The sequence below is a fragment of the Cinclus cinclus genome, chromosome 23, assembly GCF_963662255.1.
Source record: "Cinclus cinclus chromosome 23, bCinCin1.1, whole genome shotgun sequence".
NCBI classification, from domain to species: domain Eukaryota; kingdom Metazoa; phylum Chordata; class Aves; order Passeriformes; family Cinclidae; genus Cinclus; species Cinclus cinclus.
This window is the reverse complement of record NC_085068.1, coordinates 7432030-7455713: the sequence shown is the minus strand read 5'-3', so window position 1 is coordinate 7455713 and position 23684 is coordinate 7432030. Positions and strand designations below refer to the sequence as shown.

The 23684-nt window shown below is 41.6% G+C and overlaps 1 protein-coding gene and 1 long non-coding RNA gene across 2 annotated transcripts; both read left to right on the top strand.

Annotated features, from left to right (window-relative positions):
* The first annotated feature begins 838 nt into the window (after positions 1 to 838).
* On the top strand, positions 839 to 7307 carry LOC134052965 (uncharacterized). Its single transcript, XR_009933913.1, has 3 exons — positions 839 to 883; positions 2154 to 2218; positions 7201 to 7307. It is a non-coding gene; the product is annotated as an uncharacterized LOC134052965 (long non-coding RNA).
* Positions 7308 to 7901: 594 nt separating this feature from the next.
* On the top strand, positions 7902 to 23066 carry C23H1orf159 (chromosome 23 C1orf159 homolog). The gene is made up of 7 exons (XM_062507421.1): positions 7902 to 7906; positions 12178 to 12356; positions 13173 to 13241; positions 17199 to 17261; positions 18915 to 19049; positions 20503 to 20528; positions 21725 to 23066. The coding sequence occupies exons 1-7, from the start codon at positions 7902 to 7904 to the stop codon at positions 21920 to 21922; spliced, it is 675 nt and encodes a 224-aa protein (XP_062363405.1). The 3' UTR covers positions 21923 to 23066.
* The last annotated feature ends 618 nt before the right edge of the window (positions 23067 to 23684 follow it).

The window sequence follows — 23684 nt, the reverse complement described above, 5'->3', positions numbered from 1 at the left end:
AAAAAAAACCAAAAAAAAACCGAGGGAAATCAGGAAATTTAAATTGGAAATGGCAAAATTTCAAGGGATTTGGGCTCCAAGGAATTAGGAAAACTCAGGAATTGTGGAAGGAGCCGCTCCTTATCCCCATGCAAAATAACAAGGGGTTAAAAGGGGAAATAAAACACACACACACACACAAAAAAAGAGATTTTAGGGGAAATAAACCACGTCAAAAGGATATTTTTAGGGGAAATAAACAACATTAAAGGAGATTTTTTTTTTAGGGAAAATAAACCACGGGAAAAGGAGATTTTTTTTGGGAAGGCCCCTTTATGGAATTGTGGAATTATTGGGTGGGAAAGGATCTTCCATCCCGGCCAGTCCCACCCTTCCCTTGGGCAGGGCCACCTGCCACTATCCCGGGTTCTCCAGGCTGGCCTTGGGCACCTCCAGGGATCCAGGACCGGCCATCTCTGCACCAGCCCTTCCCGATTTTTCCCCCGAATTCCCAGGATTTTGGAGGCCTCGATCCCGCCGCGTCAGCGTTGCCAGGCAACGCCTAAAATGGCGGAGCGAGCGCTGTGCACGCCGGGAGTTGTAGTGCGGATGTCCCACCGCCCCCGCGCCCCGCCGGCAGCGCGGGACTTCCTTTCCCAGCACGCACCGCGGCACCGCGCGGAAGGGCTGAGAGAACGCAATTTACCTGCGGGGAAGCGGGTGCTGATGGGATTTGTAGTTCTCGGCTCGAAGAACCTCTCGTCCAAACGGCGCGACGGGCGGCGGCAGCGGGACTACAACTCCCAGGGTGCCGCGGGGCGCGGCGGGCAGGGCGGCGGTGGAGGGCGGGGGGTACGAACGGGAACCTCGGCGGTACCGGGGGGATGCTGAGGGGAGCCCTCAGGTGAGGAAGAGGAGGAGGAGGAGGAGGAGGAGGAAGCGGGAGACGGGACGGGAGGGGAGCCTCGGGGCGAGCGGCGAGCCCTGGGTGGGGCCCATTGTTCGTGGAGAGCCGGGGTGGGCAGCGAGTTCCACATGGACGGCACCGAGTTCTCCAGGGAAATCCGCACCGGGGAGGGTTGAGGATTAAGATTAGGATTTGAATTTTCGGATTAAAAATCGCGCCCTGTTCCTCCTCCTTGCCTTGCTGCGTTTGGAAAATAATCTCCTTTTCCTCCACCCACACCCCGAAACTTTGGGTGATTTATTTCTTGGATAGTTCAACTCGCTTTAAGACAGTTTTTTTTCCTTTTTTTTGTGTGTTTATTTATTTATTTATTTATTTTTTGCCAATCTGAGCTTCTTGGGGTCGCGGGTATTTGGTGTTATTGTTCGGGTGTGTTTTTCCTGCCTAAACTTCCCCTCAAATGCATATCCCAATAATTTGGGTTTTTGGTTCATCATTTTGGGCTGAAAAAAAAAAAACCGCAAAAAAACCCCTCAAATTGGCCATGGAAACATTGGGATTGTTGAGCCTGGAGAAGGAAAGTTTTTTGGCTTGTTTTTTGTTTTGTTTTTTTTTTTTTTTTTGTTTTAGCTTGCATAGCTGCACAGAAGAAGGAAAGGAAATATTTCCAAGGGATGGTGGGACAGGACAAGGGGAGAATTAATTCCAAGTGACAGGGAATGGGTTTAAGGTTGGATTTTGGGAAGAAATCCCTCCCTGTGACGTGGATATCCCATCCCTGGAATATCCAAAGCCAGGCTGAAACAGTGCAAATTGCCCTTTTTTATTATTATTATTTCTTTATTTAATTACTTTTAAAATTTCCCCTTGAAAATTAGAATTACCCTTAAAATCCCATCCAACCCAACCCATTCCTCCAAACCTCTTTTCCCTGCGGAATATTCATTTTCTTTTTTTTTTTTTTTTTCCCCCCCCCTCCTGATTTTTCACCCTGCAAGAGCACAAGGTGTCCCTGCAGTAAATATTCATGAATGTTTGCTCAAGGCAGGGGTGGAGCAGCTTTTTACAGCAAAGCCTGACTTAAAGGTGCCCCTGATTAAGCAGAGCTTTTAATTGCTGAGCTCTGTTACAAAACCCAGAGCCCTGAGAGGGTGGGACTGGAGCTCTGCTCCAAGCTGGGATTTAAAAAAGCTAAACAAAATAAAAAAAATAAAAGAAATAAAATAAATGAAGAGGGTTTTGTTGGAGTTTTTCTGTGTCTGTGCAGGTGCCTCGTGTGTTTGCTGGCAGCTGGAAAAGGTGCACAGAGCTCCTGGGAGCCTGCAGGGGCTGGTGAGTGACATTTGTGCTCTGAAAACATTGAATTCTGCCCTGGTTTATAATTGCACTGTTTGAACCATTGAATTCTGCTCTGGTTTAACCCTGCACTGTTTGAACCATTGAATTCTGCCCTGGTTTAACCCTGCAGGGTTTGAACCATTGAATTCTGCCCTGGTTTAACCCTGCAGGGTTTGAACCATTGAATTCTGCTCTGGTTTAACCCTGCAGGGTTTGAACCATTGAATTCTGCTCTGGTTTATAATTGCACTGTTTGAACCATTGAATTCTGCTCTGGTTTAACCCTGCACTGTTTGAACCATTGAATTCTGCCCTGGTTTAACCCTGCAGGGTTTGAACCATTGAATTCTGCTCTGGTTTATAATTGCACTGTTTGAACCATTGAATTCTGCTCTGGTTTATAATTGCACTGTTTGAACCATTGAATTCTGCTCTGGTTTAACCCTGCAGGGTTTGAACCATTGAATTCTGCTCTGGTTTAACCCTGCAGGGTTTGAACCATTGAATTCTGCTCTGGTTTAACCCTGCACTGTTTGAACCATTGAATTCTGCTCTGGTTTAACCCTGCAGGGTTTGAACCATTGAATTCTGCTCTGGTTTAACCCTGCACTGTTTGAACCATTGAATTCTGCCCTGGTTTAACCCTGCAGGGTTTGAACCATTGAATTCTGCCCTGGTTTAACCCTGCAGGGTTTGAACCATTGAATTCTGCTCTGGTTTAACCCTGCACTGTTTGAACCATTGAATTCTGCTCTGGTTTAACCCTGCAGGGTTTGAACCATTGAATTCTGCTCTGGTTTAACCCTGCAGGGTTTGAACCATTGAATTCTGCTCTGGTTTAACCCTGCACTGTTTGAACCATTGAATTCTGCTCTGGTTTAACCCTGCAGGGTTTGAACCATTGAATTCTGCTCTGGTTTAACCCTGCAGGGTTTGAACCATTGAATTCTGCTCTGGTTTAACCCTGCAGGGTTTGAACCATTGAATTCTGCTCTGGTTTAACCCTGCAGGGTTTGAACCATTGAATTCTGCTCTGGTTTAACCCTGCAGGGTTTGAACCATTGAATTCTGCCCTGGTTTAACCCTGCAGGGTTTGAACCATTGAATTCTGCTCTGGTTTAACCCTGCAGGGTTTGAACCATTGAATTCTGCTCTGGTTTAACCCTGCACTGTTTGAACCATTGAATTCTGCTCTGGTTTAACCCTGCACTGTTTGAACCATTGAATTCTGCTCTGGTTTAACCCTGCAGGGTTTGAACCATTGAATTCTGCCCTGGTTTAACCCTGCAGGGTTTGAACCATTGAATTCTGCTCTGGTTTAACCCTGCACTGTTTGAACCATTGAATTCTGCTCTGGTTTAACCCTGCAGGGTTTGAACCATTGAATTCTGCTCTGGTTTAACCCTGCAGGGTTTGAACCATTGAATTCTGCTCTGGTTTAACCCTGCAGGGTTTGAACCATTGAATTCTGCTCTGGTTTAACCCTGCACTGTTTGAACCATTGAATTCTGCTCTGGTTTAACCCTGCACTGTTTGAACCATTGAATTCTGCTCTGGTTTAACCCTGCACTGTTTGAACCATTGAATTCTGCTCTGGTTTAACCCTGCAGGGTTTGAACCATTGAATTCTGCTCTGGTTTAACCCTGCAGGGTTTGAACCATTGAATTCTGCTCTGGTTTAACCCTGCACTGTTTGAACCATTGAATTCTGCTCTGGTTTAACCCTGCAGGGTTTGAACCATTGAATTCTGCCCTGGTTTAACCCTGCAGGGTTTGAACCATTGAATTCTGCTCTGGTTTAACCCTGCAGGGTTTGAACCATTGAATTCTGCTCTGGTTTAACCCTGCAGGGTTTGAACCATTGAATTCTGCTCTGGTTTAACCCTGCAGGGTTTGAACCATTGAATTCTGCTCTGGTTTAACCCTGCAGGGTTTGAACCATTGAATTCTGCTCTGGTTTATAATTGCACTGTTTGAACCATTGAATTCTGCTCTGGTTTAACCCTGCACTGTTTGAACCATTGAATTCTGCTCTGGTTTAACCCTGCACTGTTTGAACCATTGAATTCTGCTCTGGTTTAACCCTGCACTGTTTGAACCATTGAATTCTGCTCTGGTTTAACCCTGCACTGTTTGAACCATTGAATTCTGCTCTGGTTTAACCCTGCAGGGTTTGAACCATTGAATTCTGCCCTGGTTTAACCCTGCACGGTTTGAACCATTGAATTCTGCTCTGGTTTAACCCTGCACTGTTTGAACCATTGAATTCTGCTCTGGTTTAACCCTGCAGGGTTTGAACCATTGAATTCTGCTCTGGTTTAACCCTGCAGGGTTTGAACCATTGAATTCTGCCCTGGTTTAACCCTGCACTGTTTGAACCATTGAATTCTGCTCTGGTTTAACCCTGCAGGGTTTGAACCATTGAATTCTGCTCTGGTTTAACCCTGCAGGGTTTGAACCATTGAATTCTGCCCTGGTTTAACCCTGCAGGGTTTGAACCATTGAATTCTGCTCTGGTTTAAACCTGCAGGGTTTGAACCATTGAATTCTGCTCTGGTTTAACCCTGCACTGTTTGAACCATTGAATTCTGCTCTGGTTTAACCCTGCAGGGTTTGAACCATTGAATTCTGCTCTGGTTTAACCCTGCACTGTTTGAACCATTGAATTCTGCTCTGGTTTAACCCTGCAGGGTTTGAACCATTGAATTCTGCTCTGGTTTAACCCTGCACTGTTTGAACCATTGAATTCTGCTCTGGTTTAACCCTGCAGGGTTTGAACCATTGAATTCTGCTCTGGTTTAACCCTGCACTGTTTGAACCATTGAATTCTGCTCTGGTTTAACCCTGCACTGTTTGAACCATTGAATTCTGCTCTGGTTTAACCCTGCACGGTTTGAACCATTGAATTCTGCTCTGGTTTAACCCTGCAGGGTTTGAACCATTGAATTCTGCTCTGGTTTAACCCTGCAGGGTTTGAACCATTGAATTCTGCTCTGGTTTAACCCTGCACTGTTTGAACCATTGAATTCTGCTCTGGTTTAACCCTGCACTGTTTGAACCATTGACTTCTGCTCTGGTTTAACCCTGCACTGTTTGAACCATTGAATTCTGCTCTGGTTTAACCCTGCAGGGTTTGAACCATTGAATTCTGCTCTGGTTTAACCCTGCAGGGTTTGAACCATTGAATTCTGCTCTGGTTTAACCCTGCAGGGTTTGAACCATTGAATTCTGCCCTGGTTTAACCCTGCAGGGTTTGAACCATTGAATTCTGCCCTGGTTTAACCCTGCAGGGTTTGAACCATTGAATTCTGCCCTGGTTTAACCCTGCAGGGTTTGAACCATTGAATTCTGCTCTGGTTTAACCCTGCAGGGTTTGAACCATTGAATTCTGCTCTGGTTTAACCCTGCACTGTTTGAACCATTGAATTCTGCTCTGGTTTAACCCTGCAGGGTTTGAACCATTGAATTCTGCTCTGGTTTAACCCTGCAGGGTTTGAACCATTGAATTCTGCTCTGGTTTAACCCTGCAGGGTTTGAACCATTGAATTCTGCTCTGGTTTAACCCTGCACTGTTTGAACCATTGAATTCTGCTCTGGTTTAACCCTGCACTGTTTGAACCATTGAATTCTGCTCTGGTTTAACCCTGCAGGGTTTGAACCATTGAATTCTGCTCTGGTTTAACCCTGCAGGGTTTGAACCATTGAATTCTGCTCTGGTTTAACCCTGCACTGTTTGAACCATTGAATTCTGCTCTGGTTTAACCCTGCACTGTTTGAACCATTGAATTCTGCTCTGGTTTAACCCTGCAGGGTTTGAACCATTGAATTCTGCCCTGGTTTAACCCTGCAGGGTTTGAACCATTGAATTCTGCTCTGGTTTAACCCTGCAGGGTTTGAACCATTGAATTCTGCTCTGGTTTAACCCTGCAGGGTTTGAACCATTGAATTCTGCTCTGGTTTAACCCTGCACTGTTTGAACCATTGAATTCTGCTCTGGTTTAACCCTGCAGGGTTTGAACCATTGAATTCTGCTCTGGTTTAACCCTGCAGGGTTTGAACCATTGAATTCTGCTCTGGTTTAACCCTTCAAATAAGAATTGGATTAATAAAAATAAAGTAATTAAAAAATCAGTAGAAAAATAAATGGAAATAAAGTTGTTTTTAATTAGTAGAAGATTAATAAAAAGAATCCAAAATAATAAGGAGAAATTAAATAAAATAAATTTAAAAAAAACCAGTAGAAGATTAATAAAAATAAACGCTGAGAAATCGTCACTGCAGTTCCGGGTTTATTCCTGAATTTTATTCCGGTTTTATCCCAATTTTATCCCGGTTTTATCCCAATTTTATCCTGGTTTTATTCTGAATTTTATCCGGGTTTTATCCTGAATTTTATCCGGGTTTTATCCTGAATTTTATCTGGGTTTTATCCTGAATTTTATCTGGGTTTAATCCTGGTTTTCTCCTGAATTTTATCCCGAATTTATCCTGATTTTATCCTGGTTTAATCTTGGCTTTATCATGAATTTTATCCAGGTTTAATCCTGGTTTTATCCTGAATTTTATCCCGATTTTCCCCCGATTTCCCCCCGATTTTCCCCCGATTTCATCCCGATTTTCCCCCAATTTTACCCCGATTTTATCCCGATTTTCCCCCAATTTTATCCCGATTTTATCCCGATTTCCCCCCGATTTTATCCCGATTTTATCCCGATTTTATCCCGATTTTCCCCCGATTTCCCCCCGATTTCCCCCCGATTTTATCCCGATTTTATCCCGATTTTCCCCCAATTTCCCCCCGATTTCCCCCCGATTTTCCCCCGATTTTATCCCGATTTTCCCCCGATTTTACCCCGATTTTATCCCGATTTTATCCCAATTTTACCCCGATTTAATCCCGATTTTCCCCCGATTTAATCCCGATTTAATCCCGATTTCCCCCCAATTTTATCCCAATTTTTCCCCATTTATTTTAGGGATGGAAATCCAAGCAGCGCGGGGAGGATCCAACCCCTCAAAGTGAATTTTTCCAGCCCAGTTTTTCCTTTTATTATGATTTATTCCTCAAGGATCCTTTCCTAGGTAAGAACAACAATAATTGACATTTATTATTTTTTAAATAAAAGAAATAATCCTTTGTTCCAATCGTCAGATGTTGACAAAAACCGAATTAATAATTTAATGTAGGAATTTTTTAATAAATAATCATTTTTCATCTCTTTTCATAATCGGAGTAATCAGCGACAAAGCCAAAAATAATAATTTAATTTTAGGAATGATTTAAAATAAAGAATCCCTTTTTTAAAATTTTAATTAAATTAAATAAATTTAATTTTAATTTGATTTTTTTCCTTTGACTCAGCAGGTGTTGACAGAAATGGAGCAATAATAACATTAATAATAATTAGTAATAATTAATGATAATTAAAAATTTTCCAGCCCTGCGAAGCAGAAAAAAAATAATTTGAATTTATTCCAATTAGGATTTAATTAATTAGGAGGTGCCCCTACAGCAGTAATTAATTCTTAATTAATATTTAATTACACAGGAGGTGCAGTAATTAATTATTAATTAATATTTAATTGCTCAGGAGGTGCAGTAATTAATTATTAATGAATGTTTAATTAATCAGGGGATGCAGTAATTAATTATTAATGAATTATTAATTAATCAGGGATGCGGTAATTAATTATTAATGAATTATTAATTAATCAGGAGGTGCAGGAATTAATTATTAATTAATTATTAGTGAATTATTAATTAATCAAGAGGTGCAGGAATTAATTATTAATTAATATTTAAATAATCAGGAGGCACAGTAATTAATTATTAATGAGTTATTAATGAATCAGGAGGTGCAGTGATGAGTTATTAATGAGTTATTAATGAACTATTAATGAGTTATTAATGAATCAGGAGGTGCAGTAATTAATTATTAATGAGTTGTTAATGAATATTTAATTAATCAGGAGGTGCAGTGATGAATTATTAATGAGTTGTTAATGAATATTTAATTAATCAGGAGGTGCAGTGATGAATTATTAATGCGTTATTAATGAGTGATTAATGAGTGATTAATGAGTTTTATTAATGAGTTTTTAATGAATCAGGAGGTGCAGTGATGAGTTATTAATGAATTATTAATGAGTTATAATGAATATTTAATGAATCAGGAGGTGCAGTGATGAGTTATTAATGAGTTATTAATGAACTATTAATGAGTTATTAATGAGTTATTAATGAGTTATTAATGAGCTATTAATGAACTATTAATGAGTTATTAATGAGCTATTAATGAGTTATTAATGAGTTATTAATGAGTTATTAATGAACTATTAATGAGTTATTAATGAGTTATTAATGAGTTATTAATGAGCTATTAATGAGTTATTAATGAGTTATTAATGAGCTATTAATGAGTTATTAATGAGTTATTAATTAACTATTAATGAGCTATTAATGAGTTATTAATGAGCTATTAATGAGTTATTAATGAGTTATTAATGAGATATTAATGAGTTATTAATGAGTTATTAATGAGCTATTAATGAGCTATTAATGAACTATTAATGAGCTATTAATGAATCAGGAGGTGCAGTGATGAGTTATTAATGAATTATTAATGAGTTATAATGAATATTTAATGAATCAGGAGGTGCAGTGATGAGTTATTAATGAGTTATTAATGAACTATTAATGAGTTATTAATGAGTTATTAATGAGTTATTAATGAGCTATTAATGAACTATTAATGAGTTATTAATGAGCTATTAATGAGTTATTAATGAGTTATTAATGAGCTATTAATGAGTTATTAATGAGTTATTAATGAGTTATTAATGAGCTATTAATGAGTTATTAATGAGTTATTAATGAGCTATTAATGAGTTATTAATGAATCAGGAGGTGCCCATGGCCGTGCCCCTGGTGCTGCTCCTGAGCCCAGTCCTGGCCGGAGCTGCCGGAAAATCCACGGGAAACTGGGTGGGACTGGGGGGAACTGGGAGGGACTGGGGGGAACTGGGGGGAACTGGGGGGAACTGGGAGGGACTGGGAGGAACTGGGAGGGACTGGGGGGAACTGGGGGGAACTGGGGGGAACTGGGAGGGACTGGGGGGAACTGGGGGGAACTGGGAGGGACTGGGGGGAACTGGGGGGAACTGGGGGGAACTGGGGGGGATTGGGGGGAACTGGGGGGAACTGGGGGGAACTGGGAGGGACTGGGGGGAACTGGGGGGAACTGGGGGGAACTGGGAGGGACTGGGTGGGACTGGGGGGAACTGGGAGGGACTGGGGGGAACTGGGGGGAACTGGGGGGAACTGGGAGGGACTGGGTGGGACTGGGGGGAACTGGGAGGGACTGGGGGGAACTGGGAGGGACTGGGGGGAACTGGGGGGAACTGGGGGGAACTGGGAGGGACTGGGGGGAACTGGGAGGGACTGGGGGGAACTGGGGGGAACTGGGAGGGACTGGGGGGAACTGGGGGGAACTGGGGGGAACTGGGGGGGATTGGGGGGAACTGGGGGGAACTGGGGGGAACTGGGAGGGACTGGGGGGAACTGGGGGGAACTGGGGGGAACTGGGAGGGACTGGGTGGGACTGGGGGGAACTGGGAGGGACTGGGGGGAACTGGGGGGAACTGGGGGGAACTGGGAGGGACTGGGAGGAACTGGGAGGGACTGGGGGGAACTGGGGGGAACTGGGGGGAACTGGGAGGGACTGGGGGGAACTGGGGGGAACTGGGAGGGACTGGGGGGAACTGGGGGGAACTGGGGGGAACTGGGGGGGATTGGGGGGAACTGGGGGGAACTGGGGGGAACTGGGAGGGACTGGGGGGAACTGGGGGGAACTGGGGGGAACTGGGAGGGACTGGGTGGGACTGGGGGGAACTGGGAGGGACTGGGGGGAACTGGGGGGAACTGGGGGGAACTGGGAGGGACTGGGTGGGACTGGGGGGAACTGGGAGGGACTGGGGGGAACTGGGAGGGACTGGGGGGAACTGGGGGGAACTGGGGGGAACTGGGAGGGACTGGGGGGAACTGGGAGGGACTGGGGGGAACTGGGGGGAACTGGGAGGGACTGGGGGGAACTGGGGGGAACTGGGGGGAACTGGGGGGGATTGGGGGGAACTGGGGGGAACTGGGAGGGACTGGGGGGAACTGGGGGGAACTGGGGGGAACTGGGAGGGACTGGGTGGGACTGGGGGGAACTGGGAGGGACTGGGGGGAACTGGGGGGAACTGGGGGGAACTGGGAGGGACTGGGTGGGACTGGGGGGAACTGGGAGGGACTGGGGGGAACTGGGAGGGACTGGGGGGAACTGGGGGGAACTGGGGGGAACTGGGAGGGACTGGGGGGAACTGGGAGGGACTGGGTGGGACTGGGGGGAACTGGGAGGGACTGGGGGGAACTGGGAGGGACTGGGAGGGACTGGGGGGAACTGGGGGGAACTGGGAGGGACTGGGGGGAACTGGGAGGGACTGGGTGGGACTGGGGGGAACTGGGAGGGACTGGGGGGAACTGGGAGGGACTGGGGGGAACTGGGGGGAACTGGGGGGAACTGGGGGGGACTGGGAGGGACTGGGGGGGACTGAGGGGAACTGGGAGGGACTGGGGGGGAACTGGGAGGGACTGGGGGGAACCGGGGGGAACTGGGGGGAACTGGGGGGAACTGGGAGGGACTGGGAGGGACTGGGGGGGAACTGGGGGGGATTGGGGGGGACTGGGAGGGACTGGGAGGGACTGGGAGGGACTGGGGGGAACTGGGAGGGACTGGGGGGAACTGGGGGGAACTGGGAGGGACTGGGGGGAACTGGGAGGGACTGGGGGGGAACTGGGAGGGACTGGGGGGAACTGGGAGGGACTGGGGGGGACTGGGGGGAACTGGGGGGAACTGGGAGGGACTGGGAGGGACTGGGGGGAACTGGGAGGGACTGGGGGGGACTGGGGGGAACTGGGGGGAACTGGGAGGGAACTGGGAGGGACTGGGAGGGACTGGGGGGAACTGGGAGGGACTGGGAGGGAACTGGGGGGACTGGGACGGTTTTGGGGTGGTTTTGAGTGTTTTTGGGGCAGTTTTTAATTTTATTTTAATTTTATTACATTTATATTTTATTATCTTCCTTTTTAAAAATTTATTTTGATATTTAATTTTTTTTTATTTTTACCTTTTTGTTTCATTTTATTTTCATTTTCTCTTTCATTTTACTTTTCTTTTTTATTATATTAATGTTCTATTTTTATTTGTGTTTTAATATTTTAAATACTTTATGAATATTAATATAATAGTATGAATATTAATTTTATATTTATATTTATTTATATTTATATTTATTTATATTTATTTATATTTATTTATATTTATATTATTATATTTTTATTTTTATTTATTTATATTTATAATTATATTTATTTATATTTATATTTATATTCATATTTATATTTATATTTATTTATATTTATATTCATATTTATATTTATATTTATTTATATTTATTTATATTTATTTATATTTATTTTATTATATTTTTATTTTTGTTTTTATTTTATTTATTTATATTTATAATTATATTTATTTATACTTATTTATATTTATAGTTTTATTTTTATTTTTATTTTCATTTATTTATATTTATATTTTTATTTATTTATATTTATATTTATATTTATTTATATTCATATTTATATTTATATTTATTTATATTTATATTTATTTATATTTATATTTATATATATTTATATTTATTAAATAAAAGGAAAAAAACCCAAGTTGATTCTTACAAAAAAAAAATTTAAAAAAAACCCCAAAATTGATTTATAAAAATAAAAATTAATCTCTAAAAAACAAAACAAATAAAAACCAACAAAAAAAAAAATAAAATTAAAAACAAAACCCCAAAAAACCACAAAATTCCAATGGTTTGAACGGAATTATCCCGGAATTTCCGGGGAGATTTTTTTTTTTTTTTTTTTTTTTTTGGATTTGTTTGAGGAGTGGGGGAGGAAAAAAAAAAAAAAAAAAATGGGAATTTTCTTTGGGAATTTTCTCTGCTCAGGTGCCGGAGCCGGAATGTTGTGTGGAAATTTTGGATTCCAACAATTCCTGCCCCATCAGCCACCAGTGCGGCCCAGGTAGGGAATTCTGGGAATAAAATCCCGGGAATTTCGGCCTTGGGAAAAAAAAAAAAAAAAATATCTTGGAAAATCCGTTTGGAATTTGATTTATTCCAAGGGATAAACCTTGGGGAATTCCAGGAATTAAAAAATTCCCAGATTTTTTTGGGATAAACCTTGGGGAATTCCAGGAATTAAAAAATTCCCAGATTTTTTGCTCTTTTCCTTTTAATTCCTTCTCCTTTTCCCCTTTGGAAAATTTGATTTTTTTTTGGGATAAACATTGGGATAAACCCAATTTTTCAGGAATTCCCATGATTTTTCCAGGAATTTCAGCAATTGTGTCCCTGTGTTTTTTGTCAGGAATTTTCCCGGATTTTTCCAGGATTTTCAGCAATTGTGTCCCTGTGGTTTTTTTTTTACGAATTTCAAGGATTTTTCCAGGATTTTCAGGAATTGTGTCCCCTTTTTTTTTTTTTTTTGGGTCAGGATTTTTCCAGGATTTTCAGGAATTGTGTCCCTGTGTTTTTTGTCAGGAATTTTCCAGGATTTTTCCAGGATTTTCAGGAATTGTGTCCCTTTTTTTTGTTTTTATCAGGAATATCCCAGGAATTTCAGGAATTGTGTTCCCATGGTTTTTTTTGTTGTTATTATTTGTTTGTTTTATTTTTTTTCCAGGAATTTCATCAATTCCCTTCCCGCTTTATTGCCAGGATTTTATCAGGAACATTTTTTTTTTTTTTTTTTTTTTTCTCCCCAGGATTTTTCCAAGATTTTTCCAGCAATTCCAGGAATTTTCTGGAATTCCAGGAATTGTATCCCTGTGTTTTCCAGGCTGTTTTCGGCGCTGGAACGACGACGGCAGCAGCAGCTGCGTGAGCTGCAGGGACAACTGTGGGAACGGTGAGCTCGTTAGGGACTGCTAATTAATGAGTTCATTAATTAATGTTCATCAATGGGGCACAGCCCCGGCCATTGCAGGAACGGTGAGCTCGTTAGGGACTGCTAATTAATGAGTTCATTAATTAATGTTCATCAATGGGGCACAGCCCCGGCACTGCAGGAACGGTGAGCTCGTTAGGGACTGCTAATTAATGAGTTCATTAATTAATGTTCATCAATGGGGCACAGCCCTGGGCATTGCAGGAACGGTGAGCTCGTTAGGGACTGCTAATTAATGAGTTCATTAATTAATGTTCATCAATGGGGCACAGCCCCGGCCATTGCAGGAACGGTGAGCTCGTTAGGGACTGCTAATTAATGAGTTCATTAATTAATGTTCATCAATGGGGCACAGCCCTGGCCATTGCAGGAACGGTGAGCTCGTTAGGGACTGCTAATTAATGAGTTCATTAATTAATGTTCATCAATGGGGCACAGCCCCGGCCAGTGCAGGAACGGTGAGCTCGTTAGGGACTGCTAATTAATGAGTTCATTAATTAATGTTCATCAATGGGGCACAGCCCCAGCACTGCAGGAACGGTGAGCTCGTTAGGGACTGCTAATTAATGAGTTCATTAATTAATGTTCATCGATGGGGCACAGCCCCAGCACTGCAGGAACGGTGAGCTCGTTAGGGACTGCTAATTAATGAGTTCATTAATTAATGTTCATCAATGGGGCACAGCCCCGGCACTGCAGGAACGGTGAGCTCGTTAGGGACTGCTAATTAATGAGTTCATTAATTAATGTTCATCAATGGGGCACAGCCCCGGCCATTGCAGGAACGGTGAGCTCGTTAGGGACTGCTAATTAATGAGTTCATTAATTAATGTTCATCAATGGGGCACAGCCCCAGCACTGCAGGAACGGTGAGCTCGTTAGGGACTGCTAATTAATGAGTTCATTAATTAATGTTCATCAATGGGGCACAGCCCTGGCCATTGCAGGAACGGTGAGCTCGTTAGGGACTGCTAATTAATGAGTTCATTAATTAATGTTCATCGATGGGGCACAGCCCCGGCCATTGCAGGAACGGTGAGCTCGTTAGGGACTGCTAATTAATGAGTTCATTAATTAATGTTCATCAATGGGGCACAGCCCCGGCCATTGCAGGAACGGTGAGCTCGTTAGGGACTGCTAATTAATGAGTTCATTAATTAATGTTCATCAATGGGGCACAGCCCCGGCCATTGCAGGAACGGTGAGCTCGTTAGGGACTGCTAATTAATGAGTTCATTAATTAATGTTCATCAATGGGGCACAGCCCCAGCACTGCAGGAACGGTGAGCTCGTTAGGGACTGCTAATTAATGAGTTCATTAATTAATGTTCATCAATGGGGCACAGCCCTGGCCATTGCAGGAACGGTGAGCTCGTTAGGGACTGCTAATTAATGAGTTCATTAATTAATGTTCATCAATGGGGCACAGCCCCAGCACTGCAGGAACGGTGAGCTCGTTAGGGACTGCTAATTAATGAGTTCATTAATTAATGTTCATCAATGGGGCACAGCCCCGGCCATTGCAGGAACGGTGAGCTCGTTAGGGACTGCTAATTAATGAGTTCATTAATTAATGTTCATCAATGGGGCACAGCCCCAGCACTGCAGGAACGGTGAGCTCGTTAGGGACTGCTAATTAATGAGTTCATTAATTAATGTTCATCAATGGGGCACAGCCCTGGCCATTGCAGGAACGGTGAGCTCGTTAGGGACTGCTAATTAATGAGTTCATTAATTAATGTTCATCAATGGGGCACAGCCCCAGCACTGCAGGAACGGTGAGCTCGTTAGGGACTGCTAATTAATGAGTTCATTAATTAATGTTCATCGATGGGGCACAGCCCCGGCACTGCAGGAACGGTGAGCTCGTTAGGGACTGCTAATTAATGAGTTCATTAATTAATGTTCATCAATGGGGCACAGCCCCGGCCATTGCAGGAACGGTGAGCTCGTTAGGGACTGCTAATTAATGAGTTCATTAATTAATGTTCATCAATGGGGCACAGCCCCGGCACTGCAGGAACGGTGAGCTCGTTAGGGACTGCTAATTAATGAGTTCATTAATTAATGTTCATCAATGGGGCACAGCCCCGGCACTGCAGGAACGGTGAGCTCGTTAGGGACTGCTAATTAATGAGTTCATTAATTAATGTTCATCAATGGGGCACAGCCCCAGCACTGCAGGAACGGTGAGCTCGTTAGGGACTGCTAATTAATGAGTTCATTAATTAATGTTCATCAATGGGGCACAGCCCCGGCACTGCAGGAACGGTGAGCTCGTTAGGGACTGCTAATTAATGAGTTCATTAATTAATGTTCATCAATGGGGCACAGCCCCGGCACTGCAGGAACGGTGAGCTCGTTAGGGACTGCTAATTAATGAGTTCATTAATTAATGTTCATCAATGGGGCACAGCCCCGGCCAGTGCAGGAACGGTGAGCTCGTTAGGGACTGCTAATTAATGAGTTCATTAATTAATGTTCATCAATGGGGCACAGCCCCGGCCATTGCAGGAACGGTGAGCTCGTTAGGGACTGCTAATTAATGAGTTCATTAATTAATGTTCATCAATGGGGCACAGCCCCGGCCATTGCAGGAACGGTGAGCTCGTTAGGGACTGCTAATTAATGAGTTCATTAATTAATGTTCATCAATGGGGCACAGCCCCGGCCATTGCAGGAACGGTGAGCTCGTTAGGGACTGCTAATTAATGAGTTCATTAATCCCAATTCCAATCCTGATCCAATCCCGATCCAAATCCCGATCCAGATCCGATCCTGATCCAATCCCTGTGACAATCCAATCCCAATCCCGATCCTGATCCTGATCCCAATCCTGATCCAAATCCCAATCCTGACCCAATCCTGATCCAACCCCAATCCTGAACCTGATCCAAATCCCAATCCCGATCCCGATCCAAATCCCAATCTCGATCCCGATCCACATCTGATCCTGATCCAATCCCTATCACAATCCAATCCCAATTCCTATCCCGATCCTGATCCTGATCCTGATCCAACCCCAATCCTGATCCTTATCCAAATCCCAATCCCAATCCTGATCCAAATCCCAATCCCGATCCCGATCCAGATCTGATCCTGATCCAATCCCAATCCCGATCCCGATCCTGATCCAATCCCGATCCTGATCCTGATCCAAATCCTGATCCAGTCCCAATCCTGATCCTGATCCTGATGCAACCCCAATCCTGATCCTTATCCAAATCCCAATCCCGATCCAAATCCCGATCCCGATCCCGATCCAGATCTGATCCTGATCCAATCCCTATCACAATCCAATCCCAATCCCGATCCCGATCCTGATCCAATCCTGATCCCGATCCTGATCCAATCCCGATCCTGATCCCGATCCAAGTCCTGATCCAATCCCAATCCTGATCCTGATCCTGATGCAACCCCAATCCTGATCCTTATCCAAATCCCAATCCCGATCCAAATCCCAATCCCGATCCCGATCCAGATCTGATCCTGATCCAATCCCAATCCCGATCCCGATCCTGATCCAATCCCGATCCTGATCCTGATCCAAATCCTGATCCAGTCCCAATCCTGATCCTGATCCTGATGCAACCCCAATCCTGATCCTTATCCAAATCCCAATCCCAATCCCGATCCAAATCCCAATCCCGATCCCGATCCCGATCCAGATCTGATCCTGATCCAATCCCTATCACAATCCAATCCCAATCCCAATCCCGATCCCGATCCCAATCCTGATCCAGTCCTGATCCCGATCCTGATCCAATCCCGATCCTGATCCCGATCCAAGTCCTGATCCAATCCCAATGCCGATCCCGCTCCCGATCCAACCCCAGTCCTGATCCCGATCCAAATCCCAATCCCGATCCTGATCCCGATCCAAATCCCAATCCCGATCCCGATCCCGTTTTTCCCCAGGGAGCCGCGGGCTCAGCTCCCACCTGAACCTGAGCACGGCCACGCCCTGGAGCCAGAACCTGGGTAACAACGGGTTAAAAACGGGGGGAAATTGGGGGGAAAACGGGGAAAAACGGGGGGAAAACGGGGTAAAAACGGGGGGAAAACGGGGGAAAAACGGGGGGGATTGGGAAAAATGGGGGAAAAATGGGGGAAAAACGGGGGAAAATGGGTTAAAAACGGGGAAAAACGGGGGGAAAACGGGAGAAAAACTGGGGGAAAATGGGTTAAAAACAGGGGAAAACGGGGGGGATTGGGAAAAATGGGGGAAAAACTGGGGAAAAACGGGGGAAAATGGGTTAAAAACGGGGAAAAACGGGGGGAAAACGGGGGAAAAACTGGGGGAAAATGGGTTAAAAACGGGGAAAAATGGGGGGAAAACGGGGGGGATTGGGAAAAACGGGGGAAAAATGGGTGGGGTTGGTTAAAACGGGTTAAAAACGGGTTAAAAATGAGAGGGATTTGTTAAAATGGGTTAAAAATGGGTGGGGTTGGTTAAAACGGGTTAAAAATTGGTTAAAAATTGGTTTTAAAAGGGTGGGATTGGTTAAAACGCGTTAAAAATTGGTTAAAAATTGGTTTAAAATGGGGGGGATTGGTTAAAATGGGTTAAAAATTGGTTAAAATTTGGTTAAAAATTGGTTTAAAATGGGGTGGGATTGGTTAAAACGGGTTAAAAATGGTTTAAAATTGGTTTAAAATGGGGGGGATTGGTTAAAAACGGGTTAAAAATTGGTTAAAAATTGGTTTAAAATGGGGGGGATTGGTTAAAATGGGTTAAAAATTGGTTAAAATTTGGTTAAAAATTGGTTTAAAATGGGGTGGGATTGGTTAAAACGGGTTAAAAATGGTTTAAAATTGGTTTAAAATGGGGGGGATTGGTTAAAAACGGGTTAAAAATTGGTTAAAAATTGGTTTAAAATGGGGGGGATTGGTTAAAATGGGTTAAAAATTGGTTAAAATTTGGTTAAAAATTGGTTTAAAATGGGGTGGGATTGGTTAAAACGGGTTAAAATTGGTTAAAAATTGGTTTAAAATGGGGGGGATTGGTTAAAACGGGTTAAAAATTGGTTAAAAATTGGTTTAAAATGGGGGGGATTGGTTAAAAACGGGTTAAAAATTGGTTAAAAATTGGTTTAAAAAGGCTGGGATTGGTTAAAAACGGGTTAAAAATTGGTTTAAAATTGGTTTAAAATGGGGGGGATTGGTTAAAACGGGTTAAAAATTGGTTAAAATTTGGTTAAAAATTGGTTAAAAATGGGTGGGATTGGTTAAAAACGGGTTCAGAATGGACAGCATTGAGTAAAACGCATTTAATTAAATTAAAATCGGATTTAACGAGTTCAAAAAGGACTTAATTATTTAAAATAAAATATAATCACTTAAATGTTTTTCCAAACCGCTTTGCCGCATTCAAAACCCCGTCCCACGCCTCGGAAAACCCGATTAAATTTATCCGCACCGATTAAATTTATTAAACCCCAAATAAAAGTAATTTAATTAATTAAAAAAAAAAAAAAATCATCTTCTTGCAAACTCCCATTTCCTGTAGCTGGAATGATCCAAAATTCAGAATTTCCCTTTTATTTTTCTGTATTCCCTCTGAATTCCGAACGGTTTTTTTATATTTTTTTTTTTTTAATTTCTGATTTTTTTGGATAATTTTGGGATTTCCAGGAGGTCCGGAAGTCGCCGCTTCCTTGATTTTGGGGACGTTTTTTCTCAGTTTGTTCCTGATCCTTTCCGTGGCTTCTTTTTTCTACCTCAAACGAGCGAACAAACTGCCAAAGGTTTTCTACGGGAGGAACAAAGGTAAAAAAAAAAAAATATTCAATTAATTCCCTTAATTAACCATTCTTAACCAATTTTGGGGAGAAAAATTCCTGAATTTTGGGCAGAAAAATTCCCCAGTTTTGTGGTAAAAAAATTCCCGAATTTTTTTGGAGAAAATCCCCCAATTTTGTGGAGAAAATTCCCCAATTTTGTGGTAAAAAATTCCCCAATTATGTGGTAAAAAATTCCCCAATTATGTGGAGAAAATTCCCAAATTTTGCGGTAAAAAATTCCCAAATTTTTTAGGAGAAAATCCCCCAATTTTGTGGTAAAAAATTCCCCAATTTTGTGGTAAAAAATTCCCCAATTATGTGGAGAAAATTCCCAAATTTTGTGGTGAAAATTCACAAATTTTTTTGAGAAAATTCCTGAATTTTGTGGTGAAAATTGCCCAATTTTGTGGTAAAAAAAATTCCCCAATTTTGTGGAGAAAATTCCCAAATTTTGTGGTGAAAATTCCCCAATTTTGTGGAGAAAATTCCCGAATTTTGTGGTGTAAATTCCCCAACTTTGTGGTGTAAATTCCTGAATTTTGTGGTGAAAATTCCCCAGTTTAGGGGAGAAAATTCCTGAATTTTGTGGTCTAAATTCCCCAATTTTGCAGTGAAAATTCCCCAATTTTGTGGTGAAAATTCCCGAATTTTTTTTGAGAAAATTCCCAAATTTTTTTGAGAAAATCCCCCAATTTTGTGGAGAAAATCCCCCAATTTTGTGGAGAAAATTCCCCAGTTTTGTGGTAAAAAATTCCCCAATTTTGTGGAGAAAATTCCCAAATTTTGTGGTGAAAATTCCCCATTTTTGTGGTGTAAATTCCTGAATTTTGTGGAGAAAATTCCCCAATTTTGTGGAGAAAATTCCCGAATTTTGTGGTGATAATTTATGAATTTTTTGGAGAAAATTCCACATTTTTGTGGCAAAAATTTCCCATTTCTGTGCCAAAAAATTCCCCCAATTTTGGAGTGAAAATCCCCATTTTGTACCAATAAATTTCCCATTTTTGGGGTTGAAAATCCCCATTTTATGCCAATAAATTTCCCAATTTTGGGGTGAAAATCCCCATTTTGTGCCAATAAATTTCCCATTTTTTGGGGTGAAAATCCCCATTTTGTACCAGTAAATTTCCCCTTTTTTTGGTGTGAAAATCCCCATTTTATGCCAATAAATTTCCCATTTTTTGGTGTGAAAATCCCCATTTTGTACCAATAAATTTCCCATTTTTTGGTGTGAAAATCCCCATTTTGTGCCAATAAATTTCCCATTTTTTTGGGGTTGAAAATCCCCATTTGGATTTTGGGATAAAATTCCTTTTATAACAATTAAATTATTCCACCCACGGCTGTTAATTTTGGAAAACGAAAAAAAATTCCAACCTTCAAATTAATTAAAAAAAAAAAAATCTTAATTAATATTTTTTTTTTCCCCTTTCTTTTAGCATCCGTTCTCCAGCCCAGTGAAACAGTGAGTGAATTCTGCTTTTATAGGAAATAATTTCCATTTTAATTAGCAATAATTTCCACTTTAATTAATTACACTGAGACTTCATTAAGCAAATCTTTAATTGGTGAATGAGACCGTCACGAAATCCGAAATATTTTGGGGTTCTTTGGATCCAAATTGGGACAAAAAAATGGAAAAATTCAGTTTATTTATTTTTTTTTTTTTTTTCATGAAGAAAAAAATCAGTTACCAAATCAAAAAAATTCTTTTTTTAAGGAAAACCTGTGAAAAATTGATTTTTTTGGACGTGGAAATTATTGGAATTTTTAAAATATTCTGATTTTTTTTTAAGGAAAACCTGTGAAAAATTGATTTTTTGGACATGGAAATTACTGGAATTTTTAAAAAAATTCTGATTTTTTTTAAGGAAAACCTGTGAAAAATTGATTTTTTTAGACGTGGAAATTATTGGAATTTTTAAAATATTCTGATTTTTTTTTAAGGAAAACCTGTTAAAAATTGATTTTTTTGGACATGGATATTACTGGAATTTTAAAAAAAATTCTGATTTTTTTTAAGGAAAACCTGTGAAAAATTGATTTTTTGGACATGGAAATTACTGGAATTTTTAAAAAAATTCTGATTTTTTTTAAGGAAAACCTGTGAAAAATTGATTTTTTGGACATGGAAATTACTGGAATTCTTTAAAAATTCTGATTTTTTTAAGGAAAACCTGTTAAAAATTGATTTTTTGGACATGGATATTACTGGAATTTTTTAAAATTCCAGGATTTTTTAAGGAAAACCTGTTAAAAATTGATTTTTTGGACATGGAAATTACTGGAATTTTTTAAAATTCCAGGATTTTTTAAGGAAAACCTGTTAAAAATTGATTTTTTGGACATGGATATTACTGGAATTCTTTAAAATTCCAGGATTTTTTAAGGAAAACCTGTTAAAAATTGATTTTTTGGACATGGATATTACTGGAATTCTTTAAAATTCCAGAATTTTTTAAGGAAAACCTGTTAAAAATTGCTTTTTTGGATATGCACATTATTGGAATTTTTAAAAAATTCTGATTTTTTTTAAGGAAAACCTGTTAAAAATTGATTTTTTGGACATGGACATTACTGGAATTTTTTAAAATTCCAGGATTTTTTAAGGAAAAACCTTTTAAAAATTGCTTTTTTGAACATTTTCCTTCTGTTCCCCAGGCATCCATGATCTCTCCTCCAGCTTCTTCAGGTGAGGAATTTCTGGATTGTGCTAAAAATAACCAGAAAATCCCAAAAAAATTTCAGAAATTCCCAAAAAAACTGGAATGTGTGGAGGGAGCAGAACTGGGATTTATGGGAATTCAGGCCAAAGGGTTCCTGGGATTTGGGGTGGAAAATCCAATTTTTGGGGTTTAGTTTTGGGGTTTTTTTTGGTTTAATTTTGGGTTTTGTGGGTTTAATTTTGGGTTTTTTTGGGTTTAATTTTTGGGTTTTGTGGGTTTAATTTTGGGGTTTTGGGTTTCATTTGGATTTTTGGGTTTAATTTTGGGGTTTGTGGGTTTGATTTTTTGTTTTTGGGTTTAGTTTCGGGGTTGTTTTGGTTTAATTTTGGGGTTTGTGGGTTTAATTTTGTTTTTTTGGGGGTTAATTTTGTTTTTTTGGGGTTTAATTTGGGTTTTTGGGTTTAATTTTTGGGTTTTTGGGTTTAATTTTTGGGTTTTGTGGGTTTAATTTTGAGTTTTTTCAGTTTAATTTGGGTTTTTGGGTTTAATTTTGGGGTTTGTGGGTTTAATTTTGGGTTTTTTGGGTTTAATTTTGGGGTTTTTTGGTTTAATTTTGGGGTTTTTTGGTTTAATTTTGGGGTTTGTGGGTTTAATTTTGTTTTTTCGGGGTTTAATTTGGGTTTTTTGGGTTTCATTTGGGTTTTTGGGTTTAATTTTGGGTTTTGTGGGTTTAATTTTGGGTTTTGTGGGTTTAATTTTGGTTTTTTGGGGTTTAATTTTGAGGTTTTTGGATTTAATTTTGGGGTTTTTGGGTTTAATTTTGGGGTTTTTGGGTTTAATTTTGGGGTTTTTGGGTTTAATTTGGGTGTTGTGTTTTAGGGATTTAGGTTTGGGTCGGTGGTTGTGTTTTGTGGGGTTTGGGTTTTGATGTTTTTGGGGCTGATGTTTTTTGGGATGTTTTATTTCTGTTGATTTTGGGGCTGATGTTTTTTGGGGCTGATGATGATTTTGGGGATGTTTTTGGGGCTGATGTTTTTAGGGATGTTTTATTTCTGATGATTTTGGGGCTGATGTTTTTTGGGATGTTTTATTTCTGTTGATTTTGGGGCTGATGTTTTTTGGGGCTGATGATGATTTTGGGGATGTTTTTGGGGCTGATGTTTTTAGGGATGTTTTATTTCTGATGATTTTGGGGCTGATGTTTTTAGGGATGTTTTATTTCTGATGAATTTGGGGCTGATGTTTTTTGGGGTGTTTTATTTCTGATGAATTTGGGGCTGATGTTTTTTGGGGTGTTTATTTCTGATGAATTTGGGGCTGATGTTTTTAGGGATGTTTTATTTCTGATGAATTTGGGGCTGATGTTTTTTGGGGTCGATGTTTCTGTCCCTGGCAGTGCGGAAGCCGCGCTACGTCCGCAGGGAGCGATCCCTGGGCACGGCCGGATCCGGCCCCGCCAGCGGGGGGGTCAGCAACGTCTGACCAGAGACCCCAGATCCGTCCTGGGAATGTCCTGATCCATCCCGGGAATGTCCTGATCCATCCTGGGAATGTCCTGAACCCTCCTGGGAATGTCCTGATCCGTCCTGGGAATGTCCTGATCCGTCCTGGGAATGTCCTGATCCATCCTGGGAATGTCCTGATCTGTCCTGGGAATGTCCTGATCCATCCCGGGAATGTCCTGATCCATCCTGGGAATGTCCTGATCCCTCCTGGGAATGTCCTGATCCATCCCGGGAATGTCCTGATCCATCCTGGGAATGTCCTGAACCCTCCTGGGAATGTCCTGATCCCTCCTGGGAATGTCCTGATCCATCCTGGGAATGTCCTGAACCCTCCTGGGAATGTCCTGATCCGTCCTGGGAATGTCCTGATCCGTCCTGGGAATGTCCTGATCCATCCCGGGAATGTCCTGATCCATCCCGGGAATGTCCTGATCCATCCCGGGAATGTCC